The following is an 18,684-nucleotide window of genomic DNA, read 5'->3' as shown; positions in this document are numbered from 1 at the left end:
TAATACTTTCTGTAAGCTTTTATTATTATCACTATATTTTATTGAGGTATAGTTGATTTATAATACTATACAAGTTTCAGTGGTTCACAATTTTTAAAGGTTATACTCCATTTATAGTTATTATAAAACATTGGCTCTATTCCCTGTGCTATACAATATATCCTTGTAGCTTATTCATTTTATACATAGTAGTTAGTACTTCTTACTCCACCTACCCCTATCTTGTCTTTCCTTACCAATTTACTTTTAAATCCACTGTTGACCTTCTGAAAGGCCATCAGTCAGTATAGGACTATAAAAGCTGATAGAAGAGATGCAGATAACAATCAAATATAATAAAAATGAAAATACAAGACGCTGATGAAGAAGAAAAAGAACCAGAAACACAAGAGGGTGATCAGTTACCGCCTGGGACTCTTGTCAGATGAACATCTGCATGAAGTCTCCTTGCCTCCTGCCTTGGTCTAACTCGTTTGTAGGCGGTCCCGTCCCCCTGGTGGTCCCATCCCCATGGTGCCCCAGGCCTTCTGTGTGCACTGTGCCTCAGTGACAGTGGGCCACCTGCACACTCACGGTCCTGACTGGGAGCAGAAAATGCAGCAACCAGATTCTCGTCTTTCCCTCCCTGGTGAGACCTTGGAACGCTTCACAGTAGGCTTTCCCAAATTTTGTGTTTGTTTTCGTAATATTGCAGGGGTGAGTAAATCTCTTGTTCTGAGTCCCGATACTGCTCCTGGAAATCTCAGAGTAACTAAGTGATTCGTAGGATAACTTAGTATTAGTAGTGGAAGGATCTTAGGGTGACCCAGGGGGTGACACATTTCTTTGCTTGAAAGAAAGATGAAGCCCTGTGTATCCAGCCAAGCTCTGAGACTTGCCAGACCAAGTGCCCAGTGTGCCCTGGTGAGGCCTCATACTCGTGCGTCCTGACCCTGCACAGTCACTGCTTTACCTTATGCTGCCCCCCAAATGCGGCTCTTCTCTTTGGAGTGGACCCCAACTCCTTTGGTCCCCCCAAATGCAAGTGCTTTGCAGAAGATCCAGGAGCTGGTGAGCAGAGGCAGATCTGGGAAGCCTGCAAGTGGCCAAGTTCCACGGAAGTGCCACAGGGCAGGAGTGAAGCCCTTCTCCTCCAGGGTGGCCCCCAGAGCTTTGGGTCTGCAGGTCTAAGAAGGATAAGCATCATCGGGAGGCTAACACAAAGATGTCTTCTCAAGACATTTGTCAGGGGAGGATTCCAATGCCCAACTTCACTGTTGCAAGATGTTCATTGTCCATCAACATGGACAAGAACCACAAGGTACAGTAAAACCCAACTGGAGGACAAGCCGCAGATTCAGGTGCATTAGGGTGGACCCAGGAAGGACAGACAGCAGCTGAATTCTGGATACCCACATCCTCCTCCTAAGGACAGCGGTATCTGCCGATGGCCACCCTTCTTTGGGAGGATGCCCTGGAAGAGACAACCGATTTCCCTGGGGAAACTCACAGATAAGCTCGGGCTTGTCTTTCAGTGGGTCCAGCCTTCCTACATCCACGCAGAGCAGCATCCACCAATCGTGATGCAAGAATGGCTGAGCAGGGCTTCCCTGGTGGCGCAGTGGTTGAGAGTTCGCCTGCCGATGCAGGGGACACTGGTTCGTGCCCGGGTCCGGGAAGATTCCACATGCCGCGGAGCAGCTGGGCCCGTGAGCCATGGCCGCTGAGCCTGCGCGTCGGGAGCCTGTGCTCCACGACGGGAGAGGCCACAACAGTGAGAGGCCCACGTACCGCCAAAAAAAAAAAAAAAAAAAAAAGAATGGCTGAGCAGAGTGTTTAGAAACAGTAAGACAGGTGATGAAAACGTGAGCACGTGTATCTCTGCCAGTCAAATTCACTGGGTGATCCAGAGAGGTGAAGTAACTTGTCCAAGGAGGCAAAGCAAGTTAACTTTGGTCTGAGACTGAAACCCAAGGTTCCATTACAATACAAATCAATACTAGTGTTTGTTACTATAAATGTTATGCCTAAGTTCTAGTTACATTTAATATTTTTGTTCAAAATGGCAGTTACTTTGGAATGCCGTACTTTTATCCTGCATTCTATTTAAACAAAGTTCTTTAAGGAGTAAAGCTCCCTACCCAGACCGAGTCCCTAAAGGACACAGGTTCCTCCAGGGTGCTTCCTGCAAGACCTACGATGGACAACGTGGGTACCAGGACCTCCCGGGCATTGACCTGCAGCCCATACTCACAGCGACGCAGACACACAGAGGCCTCCTGTGACCCTTTCAAGTCAGAGATGAACGTTTCTAATGGAAAGTGACACTGTTGACCTTAAGCAGCTCCAGACATGCAAACTTAGTAAGAAAACCTACCAGGAAGAAGTGGAAGGAAGCCCTTGCCCTGGGCTGGTCCGAGTCCAGCAGCCCTGGAGACTGCGAGCCCCTACACGCCTCCCTTCCCTGGACGGGGTCCGCTGGCACCTGCGGGATGATCTGTTTTCGGTGCAGAAGTGCTGGGAAGGCTCGGTGTTCGGGGGCTGCCAGTCATGACCTGAATGCACGTGTGTGCAGGGGCCTTCCTTGCAACCCCCAGAGCTTAAAATATGAATCCCAAATTAGTCCTTCAATGTCCTTTTCCCATTTCACTCGAGGGTGTGTTCCCTACTTCCTTCTCTTTTTCAACAAGGGTAGGGGCTCCTTGGTTGGCCTTTCAGGAGACAATCCATGTCTCCATGATCCACCCAACGGGAGTCTTGAGACGCTGACTCCACTGAAGTCAAGGGGGCTGAAGGGATCACAGATGAAACAGGGCATTGCTACACAAGTGGCGAGCTCTGCTAGGCCTCCAGGAGGCCCCGGTCCTTCTGAGGATCACTCAACGCCTACAGAACACATAACACTTCTCCACTGCTCTTGAAAATAACTGGTTCACTCAGCATCCACAAAACCTGTTCAATTTTATCTCAGTGTCATATTCAAAAAATGCAGCAGGAAGGTAGGCACTATTGGTTCTCTGTATCCATTTATCTAACAGTAAGTACCTACAATGAACTAGGAATTATATTTTATTATTTAAAAAATTCAAAGCTGTAAAATATGGCCCCAGGTGAGAGGTTACCAGCAGCAGCCTGAAAGGATCAAAATCGCTCACTCCCAAAATTCTGCTCTGTAGCTCAGCTGAGGATCAAAACCCCCAGACCCAAGGGAAAGTCCAAGATGGAGATGGTTTTGCCAAAGACCAAGAGGAGGGGCTCAGGAAGCCAGCCAGCCCAGGAGAGGAGCCAGACGATGGCCTCAGGCAGCACATAAGGCACAGGGCATGTCGGGGATCTTGGTAGGACCTCCCACCTTGCCCTCCAATTTGGTTTTAAATCCCTGACTTCTTTCTCTTCTCTCAGTTTAAAAAAAAAAAAAAAAGCCAAAAAGGAAAAATTCATTGGGATACTTTCATTTGTTAAGTCAAATCTAAACTTAAAGTCAGTAAATTGTGTGGTTTTCTTCATCCTTCATTAATGATGAAAACTGTCCATTCAAAAACTACACTAAGACAATGTGTTCCTAAATAGCAATACAGCTTTAATTGTAGGGCATGAATCACCTTGCAAACAAATTACATCACGATGATTTATCAATAGGTACTGTACTGGCTGTTGTCGGGTGTTTTTTTGGCAAACTTAGAACAAACCAGAGAATGAAATGTAAGTCTCCATCATCATGTAGAAAAACAAAACAAACCTAAAGTATCTACCTTCGTGTCAAGTGATTCATACTGCAAAAGTAAAACTGAAATCTACACTTACAGCAGAGTTTTAAAAATCCTTAGTGTAAGAAACATAACCAATTAATACAGATCAATGCTCATTAATATGGAAAATTTTCCTATACAGAGGTAGAGTCCAGTGCACAGGGCTAAAACAATATTCAATAGTCTAAACAAGACTGAGTCAGGTTTTACGGAACCCTTTAAGTTATCAGACTGTATGTACATACATACAATAAATAGACTATACAATTTTTTAAAGTAGTTTAATAAACTCCATAAAATAATAGCAGATGCATTGAAATATTTACATAATTCAATTTTCAAATCTCTCTCATTCAAATAAAAGGGATAAAAATAAGATGTCTGCTTTAAAGGCAGCAGAACCTCTTTCCTGAAATGGATGGGTAAAATAAGATACTTTACATGAGAGGAACTAATTTGAGAGGTATTCGTATTCAGCTAAGAAAATATGTCCCTTTTTAAGCTATATAGATTAGGGAATATAAAATGATATTTTCTATATGTTTAGGTCTCTATTTCAAATTCTAAATCCAACTCTTACTTGATGAGAGAAGCTGATTCTGGAACCCATACAGAGTGTATCAACACAATTATAATGGAAAGATAATTAACTTTTCATATTCTGCTTGTTTGCTTTTGAAAGTTTAAGCCAGAAAGAATTTGACAGTATTTCTGGCCCAAACAGTTCCATTTATACATGATACAAATTTCACAGAACCTGACTAGCAGTGCTACTTGGCTTGGTGTTCTTGGGATGTTGGGTGTTTCCGAGTCCCTCCCACTAAACAAAGCATGTCTCATCTGGAGCAGGCATGTCTGGGGAGCAGGTGGATGAGTTTAGGGCACAGACTAATAACGTAAGATTCCAAAATTTTCCAAGCTCACACAGGAGGAAGGTGAAACACAGATTTCTGCTGCCATTTGCCTCAAAGACCTGATGAAGGAAAAACTTAGAAACCTCTGTCATTTGTGACCCAAGAAAATGTGCAAACCCCAAAGCATTGTATGCTTCACTGACCCAGATTCTTAAGACTGACATGGTATTCTATCATTAACCCTTTAATTTTACTTGATGTAATAGATTTTTATCCAGCCCATAAGGAAATGAGGGATAGTCAGAAACGAAAAGAGATGGTCATAATTAATGACGCATAAACCTTCACAGTTTAATTTTGTATAACTTCACTAAGCACCCACAATGAAAACACAAGTTGAGTTTTTTATTCAATCATTCTGTGAAAAATACCTCAGTAAATAGGAACATTTTGCCCTTCAATGATCTTCCACGGGAATACCCACCCCCACCCCCGTTTTTTTAAATTTTAGATTTTTAAAAAATTTTATACAAATAGACTAACTTTGATTTAAAGTAAACATATAAAAATTGAGAGGAATATTGCTTGCACAATGGACGTGGAAGTAGAGGAGGGGGGTGGGCAGGGGGAGGAAGGGCTCCCACGCGGGCCGCGGGGGACCAGCCTCCACCAGGACGTCAGGGCAGAGAGAAACCACCGCAGGACCAGAAGGCACAAGCACCCATGTGATCTAGAATGTTCCCGGGGGGAGGAGTCGGGGGGAAGGGCTACGTTTGGTTCAGCACTACAGTCAAGTTGATTCCGCCACTGTGGAGAAAACCGGCTAAAATAAAGGTGCACAGAAACGTGAGAAGCGCTCCCCCTGGAGAGGAAGAAAGCTCAGAAGACAGCTCGCAGGAGTTGTGCAGAGAGAAACAGCCAGTACTATTTATTTGGATGTCTGTGCCATGGTGGGTACAAACTATATTCTCTGCTCTGTGGGACCAAAACAGAATAAAACAAACAAAAATCCCCCCCCAAACCCCCGAGAAGCAGCAAGAAGGAATGCAAGAAGTCTTACGGGACATACTGATCCAGGTGGGGCGGTGAACGCGGCGCGCGACTTGAATGCACAGCCAACTTCGTCACCTACGCCGGGCTTTCCTGTCGGTTCCGGCTACTGACCGACGGTGGGGGTCTTAGGAAATGGCCAAGCCGCTTTCCACGCCTCTAGCCGACTTCCTTTCCCTTCCCTTCCTCCTCCAGGGTTAGAGTCTTTCCTCCACGAAGGAAGCGCTGTTCCGGGGCTGGGAAGGCGTGGACTGGATCCCACGGTACCGACTTCGCGTCCTCGGAGCCCTGCTGCGCGTGCGCGCGGCGCGGAGGCGCTCATCAAGGCAGCCTGGCGGAGCTATGAATTTTAAAAAAACGAAAGGAGAAACAAAACAAAACCACCCCAAGACTGTCTTTTCTCGAACTAAAGGAGAAACTGAGGGATGGCACGGCCTCCAGCGGGGACGCCCACGGTTAGGAGATGATGGCCGGGGACCACCTGGGCAGAGTCAGATTGTCAGCACTCACTGACCGCTTCCTCGTGGGTCTTCGCAGGTCCTTGTACTTGTCCTCGCAGAGGCGGGAGATGGCCTGGGGGCAGAGGGGAGGTAATCAGGTCAGCCCGGGAGCCAGCGCCCTCGCCCTGGCCGGCCCTCGGCACCGAGGACGCTCGGGATGAAGGTGCACAGGGCCTCAGCACCTCCTCTGAAGGAGGGCTCTAACCCGTGAGCCTCCTCGTCCCCACACTTTCAGCCGTCAAAGTCGGATGGGAAGAGCTGGGTGCACGTGCAAAGCTGAGCTACACACAAGTGTAAGTAAGTCACAAGAGTCACACAGCCTAACAGTGACGGCCCTGAACCCAGGCCAAGACCACAGGGGCTGGCGCCGGCTCTAACTGGGCTGTGGAGAAAATACTTTGAAAAAATGAAAAATAAAAAAGCAGAATCAAACCTTTTCGGCTTCCCAATCGGTAGGATCATCTGGTAAGTTTTTCCTTATAAAAGTGCATGCTGGGAACACTCTTTTTGTGGGTACACTTTTTTTAAAACGGGTTTTTAAAAAACTTCTTTGACTTAAAAAACAATCAATGCACATTAAGTAAAAACCGCCATTAAGGAGGTTATTAAAAATACGAGGTTGTACAAATTAGATCCAGGGCACCTCGTCCTTATTTCACGACACGCAGCATCAGGAACTGCCGTGAGCACATAGCTCAGTCGGCAGCAGTGCACCCGCCGGGCGCCGACGCCTCTTACCTCCAGCTTGTGGGCCCTCTCCCTGCTGAGGGGCTCCAAGGGGAAGCTCAGGTTGTTGGCTTCCGCCAGAGAACGAAGATCAAAGTAATACTTGGCATAAACACTGGAGGGCACGTTGATGTTGAACTGGAGCAATTCGAGGAACTGTCGCTCCAGCTCATTCCTGCAGAGAAAGCCACAAACGCACAGCTCAGCCACTGTCCCCACCTGTGGCCGCCTGGGCAGGCTGCTGGACACAGCCAAGTCCACCTGGTCCAGTGACTGGAAGGATGAGTCCTGATTAACTGGGATGATCACCAGAAAGTGCTTCAGGGCGACCCTGACACTGAGTGCGTCTGTGCACATGTGCGCGCGCGCGCACACACAGCAGTCTCTGGCCTCACCTTTCCGTGTGAGCCATTGGCTCAAACAGGGCAGAACACGCAGTCGAGAGCTGTCAAGTGGAGTCCAGTGAGGGCGGACAGCAGCCTGGAGGACTGCCCTTCCCGGGAGGAGAGGTGAGGACGCGTTGACTGGCTTTCCTCGGGACCGCGGGAGGAGGAGCGGTCCCCCAGGCCCAGCGCACACCCATCACCTGCAGGGCACGTGAGGACCCCCTGCTGGGCCCACCCATCTGATCCGGCAGGTCTGGGTGGGCCCGAGAACGTGCATCTCTAACACTCCTGCGAGCTGCCGCTGCTGGGCCTGTCCGCCCGCTCAGAACTACTCAGCGACAGCCCCTGGTCCACAAGGGAGCCAACCAGCTGCATGAAGACGAACCAGGGCGGCCAGAATGCATCTGAAAACTTCCCCTGGCATCAGGCCTACTTCTCGGTAGTTACTGCCGGGGGAGAAGCGTCCTCAGCGACAGGTCTGTCTGGGAGCACTGCTCCAGGGCCACCGCTCCGGGCAGCACCCCGGGCTCACTTCTGTCCTTTATCACAGTCTCCCCGCCTTGTCTCCTCGGAGCCAGAGACCGTGACATCTGATGGTGCAGCCTGGCCCCAGCTCAGCACCTGACATGCGGTTGGTGCCCCATAATTCCTGTTACTGAAAGGAGCGGACCAAGCTCAGCCTGGGCGAAAGGATCCCAGGGAAGGCTTCCCGGAAGTGAGAGCTAAACTGAGCCCCGGAAACGACCAGCTCCGGCGGGGAGGAGCCAGGTGGGGGCGGGCTGCTCCCGGCGTGGGGGGGCGGGGCAGCCCGTCTGCTCCCGGCCAGGGGGGCCCCATCGCCCCATCCAGCCGTCTGAGCCTGTCTAGCGCTGCTATGACAACAGGGGCGGGAGCACCGAGGCGGCAGGGAGGCTGGGAGGTGAGCAGGGTGGCTGGTTCCCTGACGGAAGCTCCCAGGCAGATAAGAAGCGAGAAACCTCAGCAAGTCGTTATCGAAGGCCTGAGCGCCTCAGAGGGGGGAACCAAAACTTCGCATTCAGGTCATTTAATCGGAGGGGCTGCTTCGATGCAGCTTCGAGAAAGGAGTAAAGCCCTAAATGTGTGTGTTGTGCTAAACTTTACACTTTTAATGACTTGCATTTATAGCTCCTTTAAGTGAGATTTAATAAGAGGTCATCCTGTGAAATACTGGAACCCAGATAAAATCTTAAGTGTCAAAAATACGCTAAGGCAGAAGGGCTCTCCTGGGCAACCTGGGAGCTGCCTGTGGACAGACTGCCACCCGGTGGCTAAGAGCTGCCACTGCAGATCCCATTCTCCAATGCCAGCAAGTTTTAGTATAAATGTAAGAGAACTAGTCAGCTATTCCTGCCCCAAATGGTATCTAGACACCACTGCCTCTTGTTGAGGGTATAACTAGGATTAAAGTCAAGAGGAATCTTGTTCTGAACAAGACGGCAGTTTCCCAGGGTTCCTTAGGGAAAAAACAGCCTGAATACTGAGTGTTTTCTTGAACGGAATGTTTAAGTTTGGGAGGAAATAAAGATTTTAGAGCTTCTGTGTTTTCCAACTAAGGCAAGATTTAGAAAATAAAAGTAATTCCCCAAATCTGAATTTCCAAACGGCAGAAGTACATCCTCCAGGGACATCTGACAGCTTTATGTGATAAATCATCAAAAAACTAACAGTGATGCAGAGAGAACGGGCTTGATGGATTTACTGCCCCGAAGGGGATAATTATAAGGAAATAGTTCTGATGTAAAAGTTTATAATAAATAAATCCAAGTCAATAAACAAAAAAATATTTAAGAAATACTTGTTATGTTAGATCAACACTGTAAAGAAACCCAACTGAACTGATGCCATTTAGCAACTTGCAAATGGGGTTCTAAAATGGAGTAAAGAGAGTTGTTTTCATAACCTAATGGCCTGTCGGCTTTTGTAGAAAAATGGGCTCACTTTTAAGACCAGCCACCAAGCAGCAATCCCATTTCTGGGCATAGATCCCAAAGAACGGAGAGCAGGGCCTCAGGGAAGTATCTGCACACCCGTGTTCATATTCACGACAGTGTTATTCACAGCGGCTGAAAGGTGGAAGCAACCTACTTACGGTCTGGATCACAATTATCTTAGTAACTGTTTTCACCTTGAAATATAATCAAGAATTTTTAAAAAGTATGCTCATTTTTCTTGCTGTCAAAAACTTCGTATTTGTCTTACTTTTTATGATAAAGAATGACATGTAGGAAGGAGTCATACAGGTCTGCAGCAGGAAAAGGCTCCGGCAAAAGACCCAAAACACAAACGGGCTCCCAGGGCAGCACAAAAATGGGGTGCTCAGCGAACCAGCAACCGGAAGAAGGGGGGCAGGGTGGGGAGGAGCCCGCACTGGGCACTGGGTCCAGGGACTTGGATGTTGACTGGGACACAGTGGAACCTGCTCCAGCTCAGAGCTTCCTCAAGGAAGCCAAAGAAGACGAGAAAAATATTAGCAAGAATCATGTCAGAAATGCCTGTAAACCATAAGGAACTGTAAGAAATTCATCCTGATTGAGTGTTTCCAAAACAGCTCATTGCTCCTGAGAGGTTCTGACCCCACTTCCTGTACGCCCAGCCCCTGGGACCCCAGCCCCCGGGCTGCAGCTAAGTGTGAGCTCAGGATGGTGCCCTGAGAGAGAACACACAGCCCGACCAGGACAGCACAGGGGGACCTCGAGGACAGAACGCTCATTTAAAGCAACTGAACTTGCAAAACGTGACAAAAGCAGTAAGTCTTCTCTCTGAAACTGAACAGAAACAGGTAACATTTTAGCCCATCTGCTGCCTGTCATCAGTCTGCAGTGGAATCAGAGCTGGGATGAGCCCCACCGCAGACAGGGAGCAGGAAGGTAAAGGAAGGTTCGCCTAGAATGAGGGTTTCGGCAACCGTGTCGTTGCTCGGCCAGCCCACAACAGACGTGCCATCCCATCCACTCTTAACCACACCGAGCAGGTCCACAAAGGGGCGGCGTTCCTCCGCAGACACCCCCGCCCGCACTCACATGTCCTCCACCGTGATGTCCTTCAGGATCTGGCAGTAATCCACGTTCCACACGGCCTGGTCGTCCCAAACCTTGGAGGCCAGCAGGATGGCCCCCAGAACAATCCGCTTCCAGTTGGCCGGACAGATGTCAATCTCTGCGTACGTTAGAAGCCGTTCGAGGTACACCTGGAAGACACGAGCACGCCAGCGCCCGGTGACCGGCCTTGTTACTGCTCCACACCCACCAACACACGCAAACCAACTCCCAGCTGTTCACTGCACTCCCCCAGCTCAGCTTTAAACAGGCGCTGACGGCCTGATCAGACGTATTTTAAAAAGTCAAAGGGCTCAACGAGTCTGAGGCAAAATGGGCTGAGAGGCACACACTCCGTAACTGGATGTGTGGACGAGGCCGGACCTTAAGGCTTCGGGGCAGGAAAGTGTTCTAGGAGCTGCGGGTTAATTTCTCACTCTACCAACTATGACATCAACATGCATTCAACAAACCACCGGGCTTCCCTGGTAGCGCAGTGGTTAAGAATCCGCCTGCCAATGCAGGGGACACAGATTTGACCCCTGGTCCGGGAAGATCCCACATGCCGCGGAGCAACTAAGCCCGTGCGCCACAACTACTGAGCCTGCGCTCTAGAACCCGCGAGCCACAACTACTGAAGCCCGCGCTCCTAGAGCCCGTGCTCCGCAACAAGAAGCCACTACGATGAGAAGCCCGCGCACCGCAACAAAGAGTAGCCCCCGCTCGCCGCAACTAGAGAAAGCCTGCATGCAGCAACAAAGACCCAACACAGCCAAAAAAAAAAAAAAAACAGTTCCGTTTAAAAAACAAACAAAAAAACCCCCAAACCACCAAGGAGAATAAAGGATGTGAAAGGAAGAAACCTATTTTTTTCTATCTGTAGTTGTTTCTAAATTAAACTCTTTATTTTGAGGTAATTGTAGATTTACAGGCAGTATTGATAAACGTATTTTTTTTATTATGGTAAAATACATGTAAGATTTACCACTTAATCACTTCTGTGACATTAAGAACAGTCACAGTGTTGTGAAGTCGCCACCATCTATCCCTATTTCCAGAACTTTTTCATCTTCCCAAATTGAAACTCTGTACCTATCACAACTCCCCACTACCCCTCCCCTGGCCCCTGGCACCCACCTTTGTACTTTCCGCCTCCACGACTGTGACTACTTTAGGTACCTTACACAGGTAGAATCGCAGTGTATTTGTCCTTTTGTGATTGGCTTCATTGAGCATAATGTTCCACGTCGTAGCATGTGTCAACGTGTCCTCCCTTTTCAAGGGTGAATAATGATCCATTGTATGTATGGACCACATTTTGTTTATCTATCATCCACTGATAGACATTTGAGTGGTTTCCTCTTTCGGCTACTGTGAATAACGTTGCTGTGAACGCTGGTGTACAAGTATCCGTTTGAGTCTCTGCTTTTGATTCTTTCGGGTATACACCCAGAAGTGGAACTGCTGGATCATATCATAATCTATGTTTAATTTTTTGAAGAACCACCATACTATCTTCCACAGCAGCTGAACCATTTACATCCCCACCAGTAATGCACAAGGGTTACAATGTTTCCACATCCTCGCCAACACTTGTTGTTTTCTGTATTTTTTTAATTTAATTATCATCATTCTAATGAGTGTGAGGTGCTTTTTTTTTAATATGTATGTATGTATGTATGTATGCATGTATTTGGCTTTGCCGGGTCTTAGTTGCAGTACGTGAGAGCTTCGTTGCTGCGTGAGGGACCTTCAGTTGAGGCATGCGGGCTGAGTTGCGGCATGCGGGACCTAGTTCCCTGACCAGGGATCGAACCCAGACCCCCTGCATTGGGAGCATGGAGTCTTAACCACTGGACCACCAGGGAAGTCCCTGAAGTGGTATTTTTAAATGAAATAATTCCAGCTGAAGTTGTAAAATGAAACCATGTAGTATAGGGTTTATAAACTGCCATAATTTAGTTTGAAGACAAACATCAGAAATACCCACAAAGCCCACTGCTTAAGCTGGATCACAAGGTACGAATGCCTTTTAAAGTCCCCCTTCATAAAAATCTGTTTATTGGTATGTTTTACACTTTTCTGAACCGTGGAATGATTATTTCCATAGTTTTTACAAAGGTTGATGACTAATTCTTCTCATTCTACCAAGGAGAGAATCAAAAAGATGTATGATGGGGAATTCCCTGGTGGTCCAGTGGTTAGGACTCCACACTTTCACTGCCGAGGGCGTGAGTTCAACCCCTGGTTGGGGAACTAAGATCCCACAAGCTATGTGGTGCGGCCAAAAAATAAAATAAAATAAAATAAAGTATTTCTTAAAAATAAACAAGCAGAAAACTGAGGCTGGACCTAACTCCAGATTTTTTTAAAGCAATTGTTATGAACAATCTTCATCCAGATCCCTAAGACTCTATTCCTTTATATAGATGAGCTACGTAAACCTCTCCAAGCTCCCCAATGAAATAGCTCCTCATTGACTCAGTACAAAAAGAAGGCTACTCAATTTCCTTCTTACTTACTTTACCATAGTTGATAGATATTAACAGGTAAACTAGATAATATTTAAGATAACATTTAGGAAAAAATAACGGCCATCTACCATGTCTGATATTCCACTAGGGCTAACTAGAGGAATTAGACATGAAAATACACTCCATTACTGAGGGAAGGCAGTTGTTATGTTGGGAGATAAGGCATTCATAATAAGCGCCACTTAACAGCATGTAATTTAGCAGAACTTGCCAGTAAAGCTATATTCAAGGGTCAGCTGCAATTTCTTTAGTAAACTCCCACTTGGGTGTCTTAATTCTCTGCCAAGTAAAATAACAGACAATTGATTCTTTCTCAACACCATTCCCTAGACTGTTGCTAACAGGACACTCTTGCTCAATTAAATTTTCAGATTTAATTTCATAAGAAGGACCATCCTCAGGAGTCTCTAGAAAATACAGGCTAGTGAGCACTTACTGAGCTACAAAGAGCATTCAGTTGACTGTACAAAATAAAAATGTTAAAGGCACGGGGAGGAAGAAAATGCAAACTCATGGAATCCAGGATATATGTGACCAAACTTCCGATGATGCTGGAATTTTTCCATGGATGTTAAAGAGCAGCACTGGGTCCATTCATCTTAAGACTGTCGTACCCAGAGCTTAGCCAACTGGGACCTCAACAGCACTTCCTATTTGCTAGTATTTGAAGGAGCACAGAATGAGATATGTGGATTCGTCACTGGACACCATCTGAACAACAGCTTTTGACTTCCTTAGAAACCACTAACGCGACCTAAAAAGGGAGTCTTCGGGGTCGGAACGGATAGACTCCACAGGTCGCCTCACCATCAGAGCACCAGCCTCTGAGAGGCACTTTGGGGCTGCAGTCCAGAGGCTGAATGGCAGCCCTCACGGCCGTGCAGCAATGGCTGGACCTGCCAGGCCACTCGAGGGGCACCCAGCTGGGCTGGCATGACTGGTGCTCCCTGATACAGCCAGGAGCGAGTGGCCGAAGGTCCTGGAAGCTCCTTGCACAGGCAGGCTGCAGTCTGGTTCCTCGTGGGCAGCAGTGCAGAGCTAACTGTGGGCCTCCCCCCGGGCACGCCGCCAAGAGAAGGCCCAGGAGAAAGGCCGAGAGAGACGCAGCTCTGCCAGCTCTAGACCGGACCTGTTGTGAACGGCTGCTTCTACCTCTAGAGACTGGAGAGAGGGCAGGATCATCACACATGGGGCTTGCTCAGAGCTCGCAGCTGTCTGCCCTCAGGCCCCAGGCTGACTCGGCCAACCAAGCAGGCCCCAGAGAATCGGTCTGCAGAGCTGGGCCTGCTGTGTGGGCCCCGAAGCTGCTCACCTTTAGGCTGTAGCCAGCAAGACCACCATATATGTATGCTAATCCCCTGCTAAGCCACCAGCTGATGTCACAGGACAAGAGGAGATTTCAGCAGTTCCAATGACTGACAAATACACACCACTCTCGTAGTACTCCCAAGACAAACTAGCCACCCCTCCCAGCCACCCTCGGAGACAGGGAAACACACTTTACATGTTCTCCGTGTCTCTGCAGAAATGGTGTCCTCCACAGGACACTAACCTTCTCCTTCAGGCTAATAAATCCAAACTCTAAGGCACTGTGGGCACTGTGGGGCACGGTCAGGTCACAGTTTCCTTAGGAATGGAAGGTAAAAAACCCCACCACACTCCATCTGCAGGAGCTTCAAAATAAATCTTTCATCGTGGTGTGGATTTTAGTACTAATCTTATCCACGGTGTCATCGGATATTCTCACCCTTCCCTCCCCTTTATCACAATCTCCTTTCATTAAAATATCAACCCTGCTGCCCAAGGTGTGTTTTGTTAAGGACGTGCCATCCTTTGGAGGAACAAAGCTGAGCAATAAATATGCTTCTGAATCATGACCTAAGGACCTATCATCACTCCAGATCACCTGAGGAAGACTTGTTGAATGTCTGTTAACCTATCAGGCGGCAAGTTCCACGAGAGAAGAAATGAACAAACAAACAGGTTACTGTCCAATCAGCCGAGAGTACAGGGCTCTTAGTGTGGCAGAGACACAAAGGGTCCTGTACGCTTTCTCTCACACACCAATCTCTTCTCAGGAACTGCAGGGATGACTTTCTGGTCCCTCGGGGCAGCCCGTGCACTGGCAGAGCTGACTTCTTATCTGAGTTGCACACAATGTCAGTGATGAAAGGTCAGTGACAATGGGCTACAGTGTCAAATCTATTTCCCAAACGAGATCTGACCTAAAGAGTCCGTCCCTAAGGTTTTCAGAGTCTAAGTAAGGTTACAGATTTTTATCTCGAGTCTTAAAGTGCAGATTTATGTCCAGGCTGTCTCTGAGTATCTTACAGACACATATTTACATGAAAATCACAAAAGAGAAGGCAGCGACTACAGCAGTCCTTCCGTTGTATGAATTTATCACATCTGATCCATGGTATTAAACCTCTGCAGGGAACCAACACCAGAAACCTGGACATCAACGAGGAGGCCCTGGTCCTCCTCAGGCCGTTGGGCCCCGTGCTTCACTTACCTGCACGCAGCATTTCAGCTTTCCTGATTCTGAGTGCAATCTGACAGTGGGCTTTAGGTGGGCACTGTGGAGCAGACCGCGCGCCCTCTTTTAGGAGATCCCGTCGCTACCCTCTCAGATAAAAGACGACCCTGAAGTGGTGCTGTGCTTCCCAGGTCCATGATGGACATTCCTGCCTGCACCCCACTCCACGACCGCGTCACCCTGTGGGCACTCACCAGGGTGACAATGGCACATTCCGCCGTCAGCTGAGCAGCATTGAACAGTGTCCGAACAAACCGGTAAATCTGCTTCTGCTCTGGGTTGTGTTTGTCATAATCTGGTGGCAATTCGGATTTCTGGGAAAGGAGAGATTCTCAATGACTGGCCGCCCAACAAGAATAACAGAGACATGACTGGACAACACCCTGAGACCCCGGGGGAGGGTTACCGAAAGAGGGTGAAGGTTCTCATCGAAAATATCCAAGAGCATCCTTCCATCTGGGTCCCTGGTTGGGGGGGCGGGCGGGGGGGAGAAATAACAGAAAACGGAGTTTACCTTCTGCAAGAATGAGTGCCAGTCAAAAGGAAACAAAAATATATTTTGATTCAGCTGTCATTTCAAGAAACAGAGGCAGTGCTGACTGTTAAGAGATGCTACTGATTATTCATGAATTATAATTTGTTTTTCTTGGGGACAATACTTAATCATTTTTGAATAGTCCAAGAAATAAAGGTTATGAATCACATTTAGTTTAATTAACTTCAGTGAAAATCTAGATGTTCATTTCCTGAGTTTTCAAACGAACCAAATCTAAATTTCTTTAACCTCGTTTCTGAGCAAAGGCTCACAGATCTGTTTAAACCATCCTTACGTTGTGGTCGACAAGAAAGAAGTCTGAGGGTAAGAGTGAACACTCACTCATCGTGTGTCCTGGAGATTAGTTTGAAAGTTTCACAGCATGCAACTTAACCACTTCGCTAATGAGGAGTTTCATGGTTGTATATTGAAAAACAAGAGGGGACACGTAGCCAAGTGTAACTGGTTGTTACCAAGCCGGTAACTGCACAGACCCATTTGAAGTGGCAGCGCTCACTGTGAGCTCAGCGGGGCCGCTGGGCTCTGGGGGGTCGTCCACACTCCACCAGTGATGGCTCTACCTCCTCCATCTGTTTTATGTCATTTGAGTTTTGTCTAAAATTTTTTCTTTAAAAACCAAATTTGGAAACCACTGCTTTGGTTAACAGCACACAATTTTCCACCGTCAACTAGGCTTGCAAATATCAGAAGGCTGCAGATCTGTCCCTGACACGCACGCCCCGTGGCAAACACTACAGTTTCTGTTCTATGAACTTACTGTCTGCATCAAAATAAAAGCGAAAGAAAGAGCTTGGCAGGACAGCTCAATTTTCATCCCTGTCTTTGCACAGCAGAAACTGTTTTTAAAGCTCTGGGCATTCATACCTGTGCTGCTTTTCAGTAGCCTGCAGGACAGACAGCAAAGATTTAGATGAACCCGAATAAAAGCAAGGCTCAAGCAGTCAGGACTGGAGAGTGGGGTCTGAAAACATAAAGTGCACCTGGCGCTGAGGAATCGTGATCCCTCTCCTGCCAACCGCCTCTGCCAGGTTCTCGAGGAGGAAGGTGAGGGACGCCCCCAACTCCTCAGGCTCTTCAGCCCTGTTCAATTCTCATGAGGAGTGAGAGCCCCTGAAACACCATTCAGCACTCTCGCGAAACTTTCACCACAAGTAATTTTAAAAATCAAAATGTAGGTTCAGAAGTATAAATAAGGATTCAGAATTTAAGCTAAAATGACTCCTCTGAGGAGTGGATTTTGCTTTCACTTCCATTAAAAGCTATGAATCTCAGCACCGTCTCTATCAAAGATAAGGGATCCATCACCAGCCCCTGAGGCTGGGTCAGTATGACTTATCAAAGAGGGAGTCTGCAGACACTTCCTCTCAAGACACTTTCAGGCTACAATCTGTAAATTAACCATGCTTGTTTTCACAGGCTGACTTTCCTGTTGGACTCTCTCCACTTCCTCTCAGCCCAATGTATTACCATTAACTCAGCAGAGCATATCATTTAGTCTCAGTGGTATATTGCTTGGGTTCAATTCCCAATTCCCCATTTTACTAGTTGTGTAATCTCAGGCAAATTATTTAAAAATCTCTCTATGCCTCAGTTTCTTTATCTGTAAAATAGAGATAATGTCAGAATCACCTCCTGGAGCTGTTATAAAAAATTAAATGAGATAAGGCATGCAAAGGGCTGACCAGGGCGGCCAGAGTAAGCATTTAATGGAGTTGGGTCTTATTATTAATAGCTATGGCTACAGATTAGCTTTGAGGCCCACAGAGTCTAAGAACTGAGAAATTGGAGACGCTAATGCGAAACTGTTTTGAGAACACATCTGAGTTTCACCAATGGCATTACATTGCTAGTTAAGACCTAAGTGTTAAAAAAGTGTGAACTACTATCATAGAAATAAGCAGCAAGACAAATCTACACTCTCACTAAGTTAGTCTGGTCAAGGTTCGAAGTTCCAGTATCCTACATTTTGTAAATTCGTAAATCCAAACTTCTCAAGCACCATAATGAACCATGAATCACAGTTACACTACAGAGAAAGGTCATTACAGAGAATACCTTTCCAGGTATTTGCTTCCAATGGCTGTGTTTTCCCATAACCTGTCCATCACAAGCTCTGTCATCTACCCTCCACGTCACTGCTTGTCACAACTCTCCCTTGTCCCCTTCCTAAAACAGACTGCAGAGCTGTGGCCCCCACCACGGAGACCCACGCTAGCCAGAAGGTGACCTCGCTGGTTCCCGGAACTGTTACTACACTCATATAACACACGTAAATGTCACATCCGTCAGTGGAACAGGACTGCAGTGAGAGTGGATTTGTTCTCATGAAAACGAAGAAGGATGCTTCATAAAGACCCAATAAAAGGAAATCACTCAAGTTTGCTGTAGATCGGGTGTGGTCAAAACCTAAAAGATTCTACACTCATTGTTTGGCAAATGTCACAAGTTTTCTTGCTATTGATTACAAAAACCAACAAAAAACACACAAAACAGGTGTGGCTTATAAAAGGACAGCACTTCAGTAATCAATGCCCCACGCTGAAAGCAGAAGCTTCAATGTTGCATAAAACTGGCAAATGAGTATACTTTTACATGTTTTATGTTGAATTAAAAGGCTTAAGGTAAATGTTTAAATGATTCTTCTATGAGTCCCTGTTTTAACTGACTTTTAAAATTAACAACTATTTCCAGACATCTATCAGAGAGAGAATTTCTACTACATTAAAATAGTTTATGACTAAATTTACAACAAAAC

The 18,684-nt window shown here is 47.0% G+C and overlaps 1 protein-coding gene across 1 annotated transcript in view; it reads right to left on the bottom strand.

The window, feature by feature from the left end:
• Nucleotides 1-4,908: 4,908 nt before the first annotated feature.
• CCNY (cyclin Y) overlaps nucleotides 4,909-18,684 on the bottom strand; it is a 126,671-nt gene continuing 112,895 nt past the window's right edge. Inside the window, exons 6-10 of the mRNA XM_081228739.1 lie at nucleotides 15,780-15,837; nucleotides 15,568-15,687; nucleotides 10,286-10,452; nucleotides 6,871-7,033; nucleotides 4,909-6,205 (exon numbers count right to left, since the gene is read on the bottom strand). Coding sequence (XP_081084865.1) covers nucleotides 6,089-6,205; nucleotides 6,871-7,033; nucleotides 10,286-10,452; nucleotides 15,568-15,687; nucleotides 15,780-15,837 — 625 coding nt within the window. The 3' untranslated portion in view covers nucleotides 4,909-6,088. The remainder of the gene's footprint in view (nucleotides 6,206-6,870; nucleotides 7,034-10,285; nucleotides 10,453-15,567; nucleotides 15,688-15,779; nucleotides 15,838-18,684) is intronic.

Source organism: Mesoplodon bidens (assembly GCF_964165515.1).
Source record: "Mesoplodon bidens genome assembly, chromosome: 3".
In the NCBI taxonomy this organism is placed as follows: Eukaryota; Metazoa; Chordata; class Mammalia; order Artiodactyla; family Ziphiidae; genus Mesoplodon; species Mesoplodon bidens.
This window is presented reverse-complemented; position numbering and strand designations above follow the sequence as displayed.